Source organism: Macaca nemestrina, chromosome 4 (genome assembly GCF_043159975.1).
Source record: "Macaca nemestrina isolate mMacNem1 chromosome 4, mMacNem.hap1, whole genome shotgun sequence".
Lineage (NCBI taxonomy): Eukaryota > Metazoa > Chordata > Mammalia > Primates > Cercopithecidae > Macaca > Macaca nemestrina.
Genome location: NC_092128.1, coordinates 126,988,675 through 127,004,841, shown reverse-complemented (window position 1 = coordinate 127,004,841; position 16,167 = coordinate 126,988,675). Strand labels below are relative to the sequence as shown.

The 16,167-nt window shown below is 46.1% G+C and overlaps 1 protein-coding gene across 3 annotated transcripts in view; it reads left to right on the top strand.

Annotated features, from left to right (window-relative positions):
* Positions 1-1,579: 1,579 nt before the first annotated feature.
* NIPSNAP2 (nipsnap homolog 2) overlaps positions 1,580-16,167 on the top strand; it is a 38,103-nt gene continuing 23,515 nt past the window's right edge. For 2 of the 3 annotated variants that reach the window (XM_011710949.2, XM_071095217.1), the window contains exons 1-3: positions 1,580-1,710; positions 14,892-15,031; positions 15,116-15,161. In XM_011710949.2, coding sequence (XP_011709251.1) covers positions 1,619-1,710; positions 14,892-15,031; positions 15,116-15,161 — 278 coding nt within the window. In that variant the 5' untranslated portion in view covers positions 1,580-1,618. The remainder of the gene's footprint in view (positions 1,711-14,891; positions 15,032-15,115; positions 15,162-16,167) is intronic. The other variant, XM_071095218.1, reaches the window with a different exon arrangement.

The window sequence follows — 16,167 nt, the reverse complement described above, 5'->3', positions numbered from 1 at the left end:
TGACCTCAGGTGATCCGCCTGCCTCCCCCACCCAAGCACCCAAGGTGCTGGGATTACAGACATGAACCACCAGGCCCGACTACATTTATAGCTTTTTTTTTATTTTTTTTTTTTTGTCTTCCTGGAGGATACATTTTTCCCTCTACAGTGTCAGCCACCCAGATCCACACGTTTGCTTAAGTTATTTCCTCAGCCAGGGATGCCCTCCCTTCTTTCCCTGGGACTGATATGTCCTGCCAGCTCCTTGGGGAACTTTTTCCCCATCTATCCTCTAATTCACAGCCACCCCCGGTTACATGCTCTCTTTCCGTGCCTCTTTCACGTCTCATGAACCTGTCCATCTTGATGCTTACAACACACTCGGTCCAATCATCATTGTCATGTCACCACTAGACCCGGACGGCCTTGAGGGTAGGTACCAAGGACTCCCATGGCCAGTGCCCACCGGTGCTGAAATGAATGGGAATGATGCCGTCCCAAGACCTAAAGAGAACCCTCCCAGTCCTTTCTCCTTAATTTTTTTTTGTGTGTATGTGTGTGGTTAAAATTTCTTCCTCACTTTCTTTTAAGGAAGGAGACCACTACTACTCCTGCTGCCCTCCTCCCCCCACCTTGCCTAGTTCACACGACAGGAGGAAAGAGAGAAAGAAACAAAAGTAAGATAAATAGCTAGACAACCTTGGCACCACCACCCAGCCCTAGGAGTTAAAAAAAGTAATACTAACAACATCAACCCCTGACCTAAACTACTTGTGTTATCTGTAAATTCCAGACACTGTATGAAAAAGCCATTGTAAAACTTTTTGTTCTGTTAGCTGATTTATGTAGGCCCCAGTCACGTTTTCCACGCTTGCTCTATTTGTCACGACCCTTTCACATAGACCCTTTAAAGTTGTAAGCCTTTAAAAAGGCCAAGTATTTCTTTTTTGGGGCGCTCCGCGCTTAAGACGTGAGTCTGCCGAGGCTCCCGGACGAATAAAAAACCTCTTCCTTCTCTAATCCGGTGTCTGAGGAGCTTTGTCTGTGGCTCCTCCTGCTACACTTTCTTTTCTTTTCTCTTTCTCCTTCCCTTCCCTTCCTTCCTTTCCTTCCTTCCTTCCCTGTCTTCCTTCTTTCTTTCTCTCCTTTTTTTTTTGTGACAGGATGTCGCTGTGTTGCTCAGGCTGGAGCGTTGTGGGGCTTTTTGAAATGACAACATATTCATATACTACAAAATTTAAAAGATATTGGCGGGGTGGTGTCGGGGGAACTCCACTGCCGCTGCCCCGCCCCAGGACCTGGATTCCCCTAGGCACAGTGTTACTCTTTCCTTGTGGAGTTTTCCCTGATCACTGAAGCTATGCCCTTGTCCCTTCTGCACCCGCGCTTCTGGGCACCGAACTCCTCTCGCTGGAAGTGATCGGCTTGCTCTGACTGCGCTTGGCCTTCGCGCTATCCCGCAGTGGCCGGACCTCGGCGCCGGGACAACCAGCCGACCCCCGCGGCCGGGCGCCCTGCTCCCCCTGGCGGCCGCGCCCCGCACTGCAGTGGCCGCGTCGGGGCCCGGCCGGGGGAGGGGTCGCGCGGTGGCGGCGTCAGCGGCGGCGCCCGGGTGGTGGGAGCCGAGGCGCCGAGCAAGATGGCGGCGCGAGTGCTACGCGCTCGCGGAGCGGCCTGGGCCGGTGGCCTCCTACGGCGGGCGGCCCCCTGCAGCCTCCTGCCCAGGCTCCGGTGAGCAGCGCCGCCCTTTCCGGGAGCTGTCGGGGAGGGGCCGCCGGGAGGCGGAGGGCGCGGGGTTTCCCGGCGCGGGTCTCCGCCCTGGCCCTGTCCCCACCGCGGGTGGCCGCCCGGTCTCGGGGCGGTGGGGCCAGACCTAGGTCCGGGTCGGGGCGCTCTCGGGCTCAAGGTCACGGCGGGGACGGGCCGCGCTGCAGCTCCGCCCTCGCCCGAGAAGGCGCCCGAGGCTTGGCGCGGAGGCCACATCCTCCCCGCGGCGCTGGCCTGGCCTGCAGGGCCCTGACCGGCGCAACCCGGGGCCGGGGACAGGGACAGCGCGCGCCTGAGGCCGCAGGCCCCAGACGCCGCCTGCTGGGTCCCCGCCGGAGGCTGCTCCAAGCCTGGGTGGCCGCCTCTGCTGAGGACGTTGGTGACCCTGGCCTCTGAGGTGCTGTGAGTAGGATATAAAAGCTTAAAGCATGGTCCCGGGCCAGCCCTACGCGGAGGGAGGGGGAAGTCAACGCTTGGAGGAGGTCAAAGCACTCACGTCTTTGACTTGAAATTTAAAGCCGGCCGTGGATCTAAAAGTACTTAGAGTTACCAGTACTAAGTGTTCAGGCGTGGGGCTCTTGTGTAAACTTCTTTTTTTTTTTTCCTCTAACTTCAGTGGATTGGACGTTTGGTTGTCCAAATTTCACCTTGACGTTTGCGTGTGCTATTTTCCACATTCAAACAGCAAAGCCTATCCTAACTTACCCAGAGTTACTTTCTCATATTCATTGCTTTAGGTAGTTTAAATTACCAAGGGAACTGTGTGTTAAACTCACCGTGGGCCAGGGAGCTTTCAATAACATGGTTTATTATTTTTTTTTGAGACGGAGTTTTGCTCTTGTTGCCCAGGCTGGAGTGCAATGGGACGGTCTTGTGTCTCTGCAACCTCCGCCGGGTTCAAAGTGATTCTCCTGCCTCAGCCTCCCAAGTAGCTGGGATTACAGGCATGCACCACCACAGCCGGCTAATTTTTGTATATTTAGTAGAGACGGAGTTTCACCATGTTGGTCAGGCTAGTCTCGAACTTATGAGCTCAGGTGATCCACCTGTCACAGCCTCCCAAAGTGCTGGGATTACAGTCGTGAGTCACCATGCCCAGCCTGATCTTTTTAAAAAGATGAGTCTGACTTGGGAGAGGGGGCAGAAATAAGGGTCGTGGCCAGCTGAATGGACGCTGGCACTGAGAGTTGAGAGTTTGCTGAGAGTTGTTTGTTCTGCCAAATATGAGTGTCAGGCACTGTTGACTGTTGAGAGACGTCAGTGAATAAGGCATGCAAGACCATCCGGGAGCTTACCAGTAATTCAGGAGCGCTGGGGAAGAAGAATTCAGAGCAGTTTAGGACCTGGTAAAGTTTGTGAAGGCTGTGTGCTATTCAAGTGGAAAAGCAAACAGACAGTTGGCTATATGACTCCTCAAAGGAGGTGTCTGGGCTACAGGTAACATTTGGGAGTTGTCAGTATATAGGAATGCTAAATGTTAATAGACACATGGATTTCATTATACTGTTTCATATTTGGTTTACATTTTTCACAATAAAGGCTGGGCGCGGTGACTCACACTTGTAATCTCAGCACTTTGGGAGGTTGAGGCAGGAGGATTGCTTGAGCCCAGGAGTTTGAGACCAGCCTGGGCAACATAGTGGAACTCTGTCCCTAATAATAAATAAGTACATAAATAAAAATTTGTGTAATGAAACTTTTTAAACCATAGGAAGCCAGGTGCAGTGGCTCAGGCTGTAATCCCAGCACTTTGAGAGGCCGAACTGGACTGATCGCTTGAGCTCAGGAGTTCGACACCATCCCTGGCAACATGACAAAACACATCTCTACAAAAAATACAAAAATTAGCCTGGCATGGTGGCACGCGCCTGTAGTCCCAGCTACTTGGGAGGCTGAGGTGGGAGTATAGCTTGAACCTAGGAGGTGGAGGTTGCAGTGAGCTGATCATGCCACTGCATTCCAGCCTAGGTGACAGAGCCAGACCGTCTCCAAAATAAAACAAAAAACCATCAGAATGTGTGAGATTGCTTGAGGCGTGAGTGTGGCGAGTGAAGGCCTGCAAAGCAAGCCCTGGGACGTGCAACATATACAGGTTGAATGTAGGAGGGGGAACTGGCTAGGTCATTGTTATATTACAGTGGCCAGGAGGAGGGAGGGAGTGCCATCTGCTGCCAAAGGGTTAGGTAAAATGATGGAAGAAAACAGAATTTGCCAACAGGGGTGTTGTGGGTGACCTTGCCGGATCAGTTTCAGCAAGCAAGAGGGGCATCCTCCTGGGAGCCTCATCCCTGCCTGTACATTAGCCAGCATATTTCACTTAGCGCTGCTTAGCAGCAAACTTGGAATCCCCAGCCACTTCCTGGACGTTGAATGTCTCACAGGTGCTCAAAACACTGCTGTACCCAGGATTTAACTCCTCTTCCTTCCACGAAGCCTGCTTCTCTTGGATACTTTTTCTTCAGTCATGAAACATTTTCCATGTGGTGGCCCAGGCCGGAAGCCAGACTGTCTTCCCCAAGCCCATCCGTCTTTTTTCCCGCCATCTATCATTTACCAAATCTGTCAGTTCTGCCTCTAGTATGTCTTGAATCCACCCTCTCCATCGCCACTGCCCTAGCTCAACCCTCAGCAATACTCGTCTGGATTCCTATGAAGAATGTGGGCTCGGACCTGTTAGTGAAGGGGACGACTAAAGGATTTTTTTTTTCCTTAGATGTAGAGTCTTGCCCTTTGCCAAGGCTGGAGTTTAATGGCATGATCATGGCTCCCTGCTGCCTTGACCTTGCGGGCTTAAGGGTTCTTCCCATCTCAGCCTCCCAAGTAGCAGGGACTACAGGCCCACACCACCATGCCCAGCTGCTATTTATTTATTTATTTATTTGAGACAGTGTCAGTCTGTTGCCCAGGCTGGAGTGCAGTGGTGCGATCTCAGCTCACTGCAGCCTCCACCTCCTAGGTTCAAGCAATTCTCCTGCCTCAGCCACCTGAGTAGCTGGGACTTACAGGTGTGCACCACCATGCCTGGATAATTTTTGCATTTTTAGTAGAGATGGGGTTTCTCCATGTTGCCCAGGCTGGTCTCAAACTCCTGACCTCAAGTGATCCTCTCACCTCGGCCTCCCAAAGTACTGGCATTAGAGGGATGAATCACCACACCTGGCTGCTAAGTTTTTTGTAGGAGGGAGGTCTTGCTCTGTTCTCCAGGCTAGTCTCGAACTCCTGGCCTCAAGCAGTCCTCCCACACTCCGCCTCCCAAAGTGCTGGGATTATAGGTGTGAGCCATTGTGCCCAGCCACACGTCTAAAGAATTCTATCATTGTCTTCATTTTCTTAATAGAAAGAGCTCTATAACACAAACCTTGACTGGATCCTAATCCCTCCCTGTTTGCCCCCATTCCCCTACCCAAAAGAACAATGAAAGACAATTTGGGGAGAACTGGGGACATTTTAATAGGGAGTGGATATTAGATATGATGGAATAATTGTTTTTCTCAGATGTGATGATAGCATTGTAGTTCTGTCATTGTGTTTTGGAGATGCATGCTGAAGGATTTACGGGAGAAGTATCATTATGTCCAAACTCTACTTTTTTGTTTTCTTTTTTTTTTTTTTCCTGAGACGCAGTCTCACTCTGTCATCCAGGCTGGGGATCTCGGCTCACTGCAACCTCTGCCCTCAGGTTCAAGCGATTCTCCTGTCTCAGCCTCCTGAGTAGCTGGGACTACAGGTGTGCGCCACCACAACCAGCTAATTTTTTTGTATTTTTAATAGAGATGGGGTTTCACCGTGTTGGCCAGGATGGTCTTGATCTCCTGACCTCGTGATCTGCCCGCCTTGGCCTCCCAAAGTGCTGGGATTACAGGCGTGAGCCACTGCGACCGGCCTAAAACTCTACTTTCAGATGGTTCAGTAGAAATTAAAACCAAATATAGGGCTGGGTGCGGTGGTTCACACCTGTAATCGCAGCACTGTGGGAGGCCAAGACTGACGGATCACGTGAGGCCAGAAGCTCAAGACCAGCGTGGACAACATGGTGAAACCCTGTCTCTTCTACAACTACAAAATTTAGCTGGGCGTGGTGGTGCAGGGCTGTAGCCTCAGCTCTACAGGTGGCTGAAGCAAGAGAATTGCTTGAACCCACGAGGTGGAGGCTGAAGTGAGCCAAGATCACGCCACTGCACTCCAGTTGATGCGAGAGAACAATGCCCTGTCTGAAAAAAAAAAAAAATTAAAAAGCAAATATATATATATAGAGAGAGAGAAAAAAAAAACTTTTAATGGTAAAATGTTCATTTTTTAAATCTAGATGCAGGGCAGAAAAGTCTTCATTGTCGTGGTTAAACTCTGGGTTTGAAGTTTCTGGAAATGAAAGGTGTGGGAACAAGTCTCTGGAGCAGCAGCGTGGAAGACAGGGGTACTAGGGCTGGAGGGAGTATGGTGGTGGGGAGGGGAGTCAGGGAGCTGCTGCTTTAAGGCAGGACTCTTCTTGGCATGGGTCTGTCAACCTCCTCTCTCCCCCAGGCCTGTGCTTCTGAATGCTGGTGCTATTTGCACACTTGTGGCTTTGGTGGTCACTGGTTCTGCTTAGAATCTCCTTTCTTCCATGGGTGTCCACCTGACCATCTGTTCCTCTTCTTTCCAGTCTTCCACTCAACACATACTTCGTTAGTACTGGTCACCAAGCTGCCGTTACCCCTGCCACAACAGCTACCTACTACCTTGTGTCACCATTGAAGAGCTTGTCTCTGTTTCGGTTGTGATCATGTTTGTCTGTCTGCCCTCACCAGCAAACTGAGCTCCTGTGAAGTCAGGGCCAGGTTCATCTGTACATCCTCAGTAGCTGACAGGTGTAGTGCACAGTCTTAAATAATGATGATCGTATGAATGAAGCGCAGCATGCTCCTGCTGCCTCATCCTGTGGTCTCAGCATTAAGTCCTTTCCCTTCTTCAGTTTCCTCTTCCCTGCCTGATCGGCATCCACGAGCTGCTTTTGAATATGCTCCTTTCTCTTCATCCCCAGTGCCATCTTAACCCCACACCATCCAGTGAGTGTTTATTGGGTGCCTTCTGTATACCTGGGTGCTGCTGGGCATGGCAACCAGGGCGCCCTGGAAGCATGTTCCTGGCCTTCGTTGCTGCAGCCATATACCACGCCCCTGTCAGGCTACTTTTGACACTTAGTTTTGTTTTTTTTTTTGAGACAGAATCTCGCACTGTCGCCCAGACTGGAGTGCAGTGGTGTGATCTTGGCTCACTGCAACCTCCACCTCCCGGGTTCAAGTGATTCTCGTGCCTCAGCCTCCCTAGTAGCTGGGACTATAGGATGTCCACCACGACACCCGGCAAATTTTTTTGTGTTTTTTTTAGTAGAGGCAGGGTTTGGCCATTTTGCCCAGGCTGGTCTTGAATTCCTGACCTCAGATGATCTGCCTGCCTCAGCCTCTCAAAGTGCTGGGATTACAGGCATGAGGCACTGCGCTCATCCAAAACTTAGATTTTTTTGAAAACTTGACAGCATCTCACCCTGCATGGGTAAAGTTGCCCTTGTGTTGCCCTCCAGTTGTATCTCACTGTCTTCCCACATGCCCTTCTGCCTTGCTAAACAACTTGCCATTCCAGACATGCCATTCAGTGTCATGACTCCATGTCCCTGTACATGTTGTTCCCATTGACTGGAATTAGCACCTGACTTGTCCACCTGTCTTGCTTGCCCTCTAAAACAGAGCCAGAATGCCCCTACTGGAGTCCCTAGTGCGCCTCCCAAGCCAAGCTGATGATGGGTTCACTTGAGCTCCTGCTTTGTATGTTTAAGTTTACAGCATCTGTGGCCACTCTGACTGTTTACCGATAGGTTTTTCCTGTGAGATTGAACAGGCTTGGCGTCTGGTTTGTCTTTGTGTCCGTAGAGCACGACGTAGAATGCTGACTCGATTTCAAGTCTAGTGTTTTGCATCGTGCACCCTTCCTTATCCTCTGGAAAATGCCCCCTAACATCTTGGCAATGGTCACTGTCAGTTAAGAACCCAGCCCCAAGCCAGATCTTATCATTTGGGCAGCTGCTGGCATAGCTGCAACTCAAAAGACTAGATGGGCTGGGCGTATTAGGCAGCTTTGGTCACCTGACACTCAAAGATTTCAGTTTGACGGTTGGGGTAGTTCTGGGCTGGCTTGTTTTTCATTTGTCAAGACGATTGCTGCCTAAGTTCACAAGCAGATGCCACTCAGAGGTCCTCGTGTGTGTGCTGTGTTGATTTAGTCTCACCCCTTGCTCTGCATTTTTCTATTACAAAGCATTTTCACATCCCTTAACCTCATTGTACCCGCCCAAAGGGGAATCTCCCCTTTGGTATTATTATTTGTTTATTTTAGAGGCAGGGTCTTGCTCTGTTGCCCAGGCTGGAGTACAGTGCACGATCATAGCTCACTGCAGCACTGAACTCATGGGCTCAAGCGATCCTCCTGCCTCAGGCTAGGAGTAGCTAGGACGACAGGCATGAGCCACCATGCCCAGCTACTCTTTTTCTTTTTTTTTGTAGAGATAGGGTCTTGCTATGCTTCCCAGGCTGACTTTGGTGTTACTGAAATACAAAATAAATGCTCAACTGGGGAGATTTCTATTTCTTTTGTTTTTTTTTTTTTTTTTTTTTTTTGAGACGGAGTCTCGCTCTGCCACCCAGGCTGGAGTGCAGTGGCCGGATCTCAGCTCACTGCAAGCTCCGCCTCCCAGGTTCATGCCATTCTCCTGCCTCAGCCTCCCGAGTAGCTGGGACTACAGGCGCCCGCCACCTTGCCCGGCTAGTTTTTTGTATTTTTTTTTAGTAGAGACGGGGTTTCACCGTGTCAGCCAGGATGGGCTCGATCTCCTGACCTCGTAATCCGCCCGTCTCGGCCTCCCAAAGTGCTGGGATTACAGGCTTGAGCCACCGCGCCCGGCCGAGATTTCTATTTCAAAGGCATCCTTTATTATTGAAAATATTATCTGTCTGTCTATAAATATACATAATTATGTTTGCTTCTGTATTTCTGGAAGGATATAATTAAAACTATTGGTCATTGCTTTAGTATTTCTTATTTTAAATGAAACTCCCTAGTCAGTATTTTTAGAAACTTTTTATTATATCCCTTTCTTAATTGTTCATAATTATTATTCTTAGCTTTTACAATTTATTTAACAAAAAAAAATTGTAGATACAATTTCTGTTTAATGAACTTAAAATCTAAAATAAACACAGGAATTGACTGGGCACAGCGAGTGGCTCACGCCTGTAATTCCAGCACTTTGGGAGGGTGAGGCAGGCAGATCACCTGAGGTCAGGGGTTCAAGACCAGCCTGGCCAACATAGTGAAAACCTACCTCTACTAAAAATACAAAAATTAGCTGGGTGTGCTGGTGGGTGCTGGTAGTCCGAACTGCTTAGGAAACTGAGGCAGGAGAATCGCTTGAACCCAGTAGGTGGAGGTTGCAGTGAGCTGAGATTGTGCCATTATTGCACTCCAGCCTGGGCAACGGAGCAAGACTCTGTCTCAAAAAAAAAAAAAAAAAAAAAAGAACACACAGAAATTATACATAGTCCCATAAACAAATCTTAAAACTTTCTACTTAGTGTATCACTGATTTTATATGGTTGCCTTCAAGTAATGGGTAAGTTTCTTTTTTCTTCTTTGAGACAGAGTTTCGCTCTTGTTGCCCAGGCTGGAGTGCAGTGGCATGATCTTGGCTCACCACAACCTCCGCCTCCCAGGTTCAAGCGATTCTCCTGCCTCAGCCTCCTGAGTAGCTGGCATTACAGGCATGCGCCACCACACCTGGCTAATTTTATATTTTTAGTGGAGACGGGGTTTCTCCATGTTGGTCAGGCTGGTCTCAAACTCCTGACCTCAGGTGATCTGCCCACCTCGGCCTTCCAAAGTGCTGGGATTACAGGCGTGAGCCACTGTGCCCAGCCCATGATATTGTTAAACAGATAACCCTAAATGTAGTATATGTAAAACACTTCAAACTGACGAAATGTACTTTCATTTTTATTGAAATGTGGTTGGGTGTGGTGGTTCACGCCTGTAATCCCAGGACTTTGGGAGGCTGAGGCAGGCAGATCACTTGAGCTCAGAAGTTCAAGACGAACCTGGGCAGCATGGTGAAACCTTGTCTCTACAAAAAACACAAAAATTAGTTGGGTGTGGTGCTGGGCACCTGTAGTCCCAGCTACTTGGGAGGGGTTGAGACAGGAGCATAGCTTGAACCCAGGAGGTCAAGGCTACAGTGAGCCAAGATCACGCCACTGCACTCCAGCCTGGGTGACAAAGTGAGGCCCTGTCTCAAGAAAAAAAAAATACAGAAGAGAAAAGCACAATATAGACATTATATGGAGAAAGTTGTGTGTCTTTCCCCTCTATCCCTTTAAACCCTCTCTCATTGTCTTAGGGAAACCACTATTAATGCTTTCTTAATTTTTAGAAATTTTATTGTATAGTAAATGCAAAATGGAAGCATCTTCAACTTACATCTGCAAATGCCACTTAATACTATATGTTTTTATCTTATGCACTTTCAAGGAAAATTGCATTTACTGGTATTGTTATTTTTCTTGTTTAAACTGAGTTTGCTTCTTTTTAATCTTTGAAGGATGTGAAAAAGTGCTTTTATGTTTCTTTATCATTATTTATAGAGTATGCTTTATTAATTTCTTTTTCTTTTTCTTTCTTTTTTTTTTTTTTTTTTTTTTTTTGAGATTGAGTCTTGCTGTATTGCCTAGGCTGGAGTAGAGTGGTGTGATCTTGGCTCACTGCAATCTCCACCTCCTGGGTTCAAGCGATTCTCCTGCCTCAGCCTCCTGAGGTGCTGGGATCACAGGCGTGTGCCACCACACCCACCTTTTTTTTTTTTTTTTTTGGATTGTTAGTAGAGACATGGTTTCACCATGTTGGCCAGGCTAGTCTTGATCTCCTGACCTCAGATGATCCGCCTGCCTTGGCCTCCCAGAGAGCTGGGATTTACAGGCGTGAGCCACCACTCCTGGCCAATATATTTGTATTTTTTATGTTTGTAAGTTCACGTCATTCAAAAATCTTTATATCCGGTTTCTACCTATTTGAGATCATATCCTATGAATCGGTTTTTAAATTAAAAAAAATCATATTGGGGAGAAAATTGTTCTGTAACGTTTGTTCAAGAAAGCAGCAAACTAGACTGGGCGCAGCGGCTCACACCTGCAATCTCAGCACTCTGGAAGGCTGAGGCTGGCGGATCACTTAAGGCCAGGAGTTCAAGACCAACCTGGCCAACATGACGAAACCCCGTCTCTACTAAAAATACAAAGATTAGCCGGATATGGTGTCGTGCACCTGTAGTCCCAGATGCTCAGGGGGCCGAGGTGGGAGAATCGCTGGAACCTGGGAGGCAGAGGTTGCAGTGAGCCGAGATTGCACCACTGCACTCCAGCAAGTGCAGTGAGACCCAGCCTCAAAAATAAACAAAGCAGCAAACTGATTTTTTAAGCAAAAAAAAAAAGAAAAAAGAAAAAGGCTACCAGTATTGTGTGAAATTTAGAGCCCTACTTCTAAAATACTGTTGCTGCATAAGAATAGGAGTTTGTATTGTTGTATTATAAAATCCATATGTTCATTTCATGAAGTACTGGGGAATTTGCTCTGATGAGAGTTTCTCTTGTCCCTTGTTTAAATTCCTGGTCCCCCCTTTTAATACTTGGAGTTGCTCTCTGTTTTCCTCTTAATGTTTACCTGGTGGTATCTGGGTCCTTAAGCAAGTCTGCCAAGCAGATTAGAAATACTGTTGTAGGAAATCATCTAGTGTTTCTAAAGAGATCCCCAAGAAGAGGTTCACACTAGCCCATCAGCATCTGGACCTTTATGTCCAGAAGCACTAAGATTCTGGGCATTTATGCTAGCCATTTGGAATCCCAGCACATTACTGATCTCGGAAAAGGCAAAAAAGATCTATGTGTAGGTCAGTTAGAGAGCAAAAGTAGCTGGGCACGGTGGCTCACGCTTGAAATCTCAGCACTTCATGAGGTCAAGGCGGGAGGATCACTTGAGGCCAGGAGTTCAAGGCCAGCCTGGGCAACATGGCAAAACCCATTCTCTGCAGAAAATACAAAAATTAACCAGTTATGGTGGTGTGCATATGTGGTCCCAGCTAATCTGGAGGCTGAGGTGGGGAATCGTTAGAGCTCTGGGGGTCAAGGCTGCAGTGAGCCGTGATCACACCAGTATACTCCAGCCTGGGCAACAGAGTGAGACCCTGTCTCAAAAATAAAAAGAGAACAAAAATGTAAAGGGTATGCTGTGATAGAACTGGCCAGAGGTAAGATAACCAGTTATAAAAGGGATTGTGCAGAAAGAAGGGACAGGAATTCAGAAGGCTACCTTCTGTATGATTCCATACATACGATGTTCTGGAAAAGGCAAAACTGAGGGACAAGGAACACAGCAGTGGTTGCTAGAGGTGGGGAGAGAGGTTGATTATAAAAGGAGGAACTTCAAGGGGTGAAGAAACTGTTGTGGTGGTGGTTACATGACTTTAGGCGTTTGTCAAAACTCATAGTACTGTCTGCCAAAAAAGTACGTTTTATTGTACATAGATGTGAACAAAAACCAAGAAGATGAAGGAAACGCAGTTTGTCATTTGATAATGGTTACATAAAGTTCAGAAGAGGGCTGAGCGCAATGGCTCACACCTGTAATCCCACCACTTTGGGAGACCAAGGCAGGCAAATCACTTGAGGTCAGGAATTCAAAACCAGCCTGGCCAACATGGTGAAACCTCATCTCTACTAAAAATACAAAAAATTAGCTGGGTGTTGTGGTGTGCGCCTGTTGTCTTAGCTACTAGAGAGGCTGAGGCAGGAGAATTGCTTGAACCCAGGAGGCGGAGGTTGCAGTGAGCCGGGATTGCAGCACTGCACTCCAGCCTGGGCAACACAGTGAGGCTCTGTCTCAAAAAAAAAAAAAAAAAAAAAAGTTCAGAAGAGGATGAGTCTCATCCAGGTTCTGTTCTTTAAAATCTTATTTTCAGTGGTTATAGGGAATTACCTTATCTGTAGAGGGATACTAAAACATGCACTTTTAGATATTTTGGCTATTGTTCAAATATAAAAATAGGCCAGGCGCAGTGGCTCACACCTGTAATCCCAGCACTTTGGGAGGCCAAGGTGGGCAGATCACTTGAGGTCAGGGGTTCAAGACCAGCCTGGCCAACATGGTGAAACCCTGTCTCTACTAAAAATACAAAAATTAACCATGCATAGTGGCACACCGTGTAGTCCCAGCTACTCAGAGGCTGAGGCAGGAGAGTCACTTGAACCTGGGAGGTGGAGGTTGCAGTCAGCCGAAATGGTGCCACTGCACTCCAGCCTGCGCGACAGAGTGAGACTCTCTCAAAAAAGTGTGTGTGTGTAGAAATTGTTCAGATAGTTCAGAAGGTTATACAATGAAAAGAAAAAACCTTTACTCCCACCCAGGCCCAGTCATGTTCCCCAGATGTCATCACTGTTTAACATTTTCCTCTGTATACGTATATATAGTGCTGTTCTGTGCTGGCTTTTTTACAGAATTTATCTCGGAGATGTCAGCACATCAGTGCATGTAAATCTACCTCATTCTTTTTATTGAGTGCATAATTTCTGACGTGGAGTATTTCCTAATTTATGTGAGCAATCTGCATTAATGGCTGTACGAATGGCCTGTGCCAGGAGAAAACTGGAAACAAGACAGCAATGAATATTTGTGTGCATTCAACTTTGTGCACCTGTCTAAATATAGCTGGCCATAGGACATCACCGCAAGTGTCATTATTGGGCTGAAGTCATACACGGTTTCCATTTTGATATGGATGATGCCATACCGCCCTCGAGGGAGGTCAACAAATTTGTATTCCTATTAGCTGGCATATGGGAGTTCAACATGCACATAGAAATTTGTGAGTAGGGCCAGTTGCAGTGGCTTACACCTATAATCCCAGCACTTTGAGAGGCTGAAGTGGGAGCATTGCTTGAGGCCAGGAGTTTCAGACCAACTTGGGCAACATAGCGAGACTCCATCTCTACAAAAAATTTTAAAAAATTAACCGTGCAAGATGATGTGTGCCTCTAGTCCCAGCTTCTTAGGGGACTGAGGTGGGACAATCACTTGAGCCCAGGAATTTGAGGCTACCGTGAGCTCTCGCACCACCACACTCCAGCCTGGGTGACAGGGCAAGACCCAGTCTCAAAAAAAGAAAGAAAAAAATTCATGGGTAAAGTATAGTTTGTGACTTAAGTCAAATTTATCCTCACTTTCTGAAAGCATTCATAATAGAAATTTAATTATAAGATGAAAATTAGCAAATTATGTGTTAATAAAGTTGGTATTCTGAGGTTTGTGGGGGCAGCTTTAAAAATCTTAATTTTTAAAGTTAATTTTTACAAATCTTGATTTTTAATTTACTTGAGGAGTAAAATTTTTTTAAAGAAATTATTTCATTTTCCCTGTATTTTTTTATATTTTTATTGTGGTAAAACATGTAAAAATATACATAAAATTTGCCATTTAAACTATCTTAAATGCATAATTCAGTGGCATTATATTCACAGTGTTGTACAGTCATCACCACTATCTGTTTCCAAATCAAGCAATATTTTTTAAATTATGGCAAAATGTGCGTAACATAAAACTAACAATTTTAACCATTTTTAAGGATACAGTTCAGTGGCATTAAGTATATTCACATTTTGGGGAAACATCACTACCATTCATCTTGAGAATTTCTTCATCTTCCCAAACTGAAACTCCTTACCCCAACCTCCCCTTTCCTCACCTCCTGGCAACCTCCATTCTGCTTTCTGTCTCTGTGGTTTTGTCTACTTTAGGTATCCATGTATATTTTTTCTATGTCAAAAATTGCTTTGAAAAACACATAGCACAGATTGCAAAGATAAATGTGGGCTCTCTTACAAGAATGCCACAAATTTTACATTTTTCTTTGCTTCTGCTTCTCGGAGTGCATGCTGTTGTCATGGAAAGCAGACATTCTGTGGTAGCCCAGATTCTGGAACAGTGCCTAGAATAGCTGCTCACCGTGTGTTTGCCAGGTGAACTGATGGATATATGAAAACAGTATACTGTGTGACAACACTTTTGTTATTCCATAGGACGTGGACATCTTCCAGCAACAGATCTCGAGAAGACAGCTGGCTAAAATCCTTATTTGTCCGGAAAGTTGATCCAAGAAAAGATGCCCACTCCAATCTCCTAGCCAAAAAGGAAACAAGCAATCTATACAAATTACAGTGTGAGTGACAGGTTTGCTATCTTCATAGTTGACTTTTTTTTCCGTTTGTTCCTAAGTTTATCGTTGAATTTTCTTTTGTTTCAGTTCACAATGTTAAACCGGAATGCCTAGAAGCATACAACAAAATTTGGTGTGTATACCAAACTCTCCTTTCCTTGGGGAAAATAATGACTTTATTTGTGAGTTAATTCCACTAACACTTGATAGCATAGAGAGAGAGCTTTTCATCCCTCTCTTTTGAAGTTGAACATTCAGAGGCTCTTAAACTGAGCTTCGTGTGGGATTGCCAAAGGCATTTTGATTTTAAGCACTCACACAGCTAAATCATCACATAGGCTATCAGACTTTAGAATGTTACCAGACTCTTATGTTTGGAAGAACTTTGCCAGGCTGTCTAGTCCATCTGCTTATCCAGTGCTGGAGTCCTTTCCACAGACCTTCCTCACTGCCTGTCCTGAAGTAAGTTCCATCTCTGGACAGCTCTAAGTGTTAGGAGTAAGAATTCACATCTCTGAGTCCTTCATTGATTCCCCTTAGTAAAACTGCCCTGTGAGAGTACTGTGTGTATTTGAACATAGCTGCCATTTCTTCCCAACTCCTCTGTTCTCCAGGATCCAAGTCCCTTCTGCTGATTCTCCTATGATTTGAGATCTAAACCTGCTTACAGAATTTGTAAACTTAAGACGAAAGGGAGAACTAAGCTTACTGGCTTTTAAGTTAACAGAAATAGTATTTTAATAATCCATTGTGAGCAAATGTGAAGAAAAAGGTTTTTTTTTAACCTTTAATATCTACTACTTTCATAAGAAAGCAAACAATTTTGTCCCTATAATCAGCTACTTTTTAGAAGAAAAACTTTTTGTTTATTGTTTTGTTTTTGAAGATAGCTTATGAAATGTAATAATAGTATTGAATTTCTTACTCATTCCAGCACCTCTTTATTAAAAAATGCCCTTAAAGCAGATATTTATTTTTAAGTCTTTTCTCATAAAATGGAATTTTTCCCTATGCTGATGTTTTCCTGGATTTTACCTTTTCTGTCCTGTTTTATCACTTCATCTCCTGTCTTGGATTTCTGGCTGTCTTCATATTTCTATTTGATGTCGTGCTCTCACTTCACACTCAGCATGTGGAAT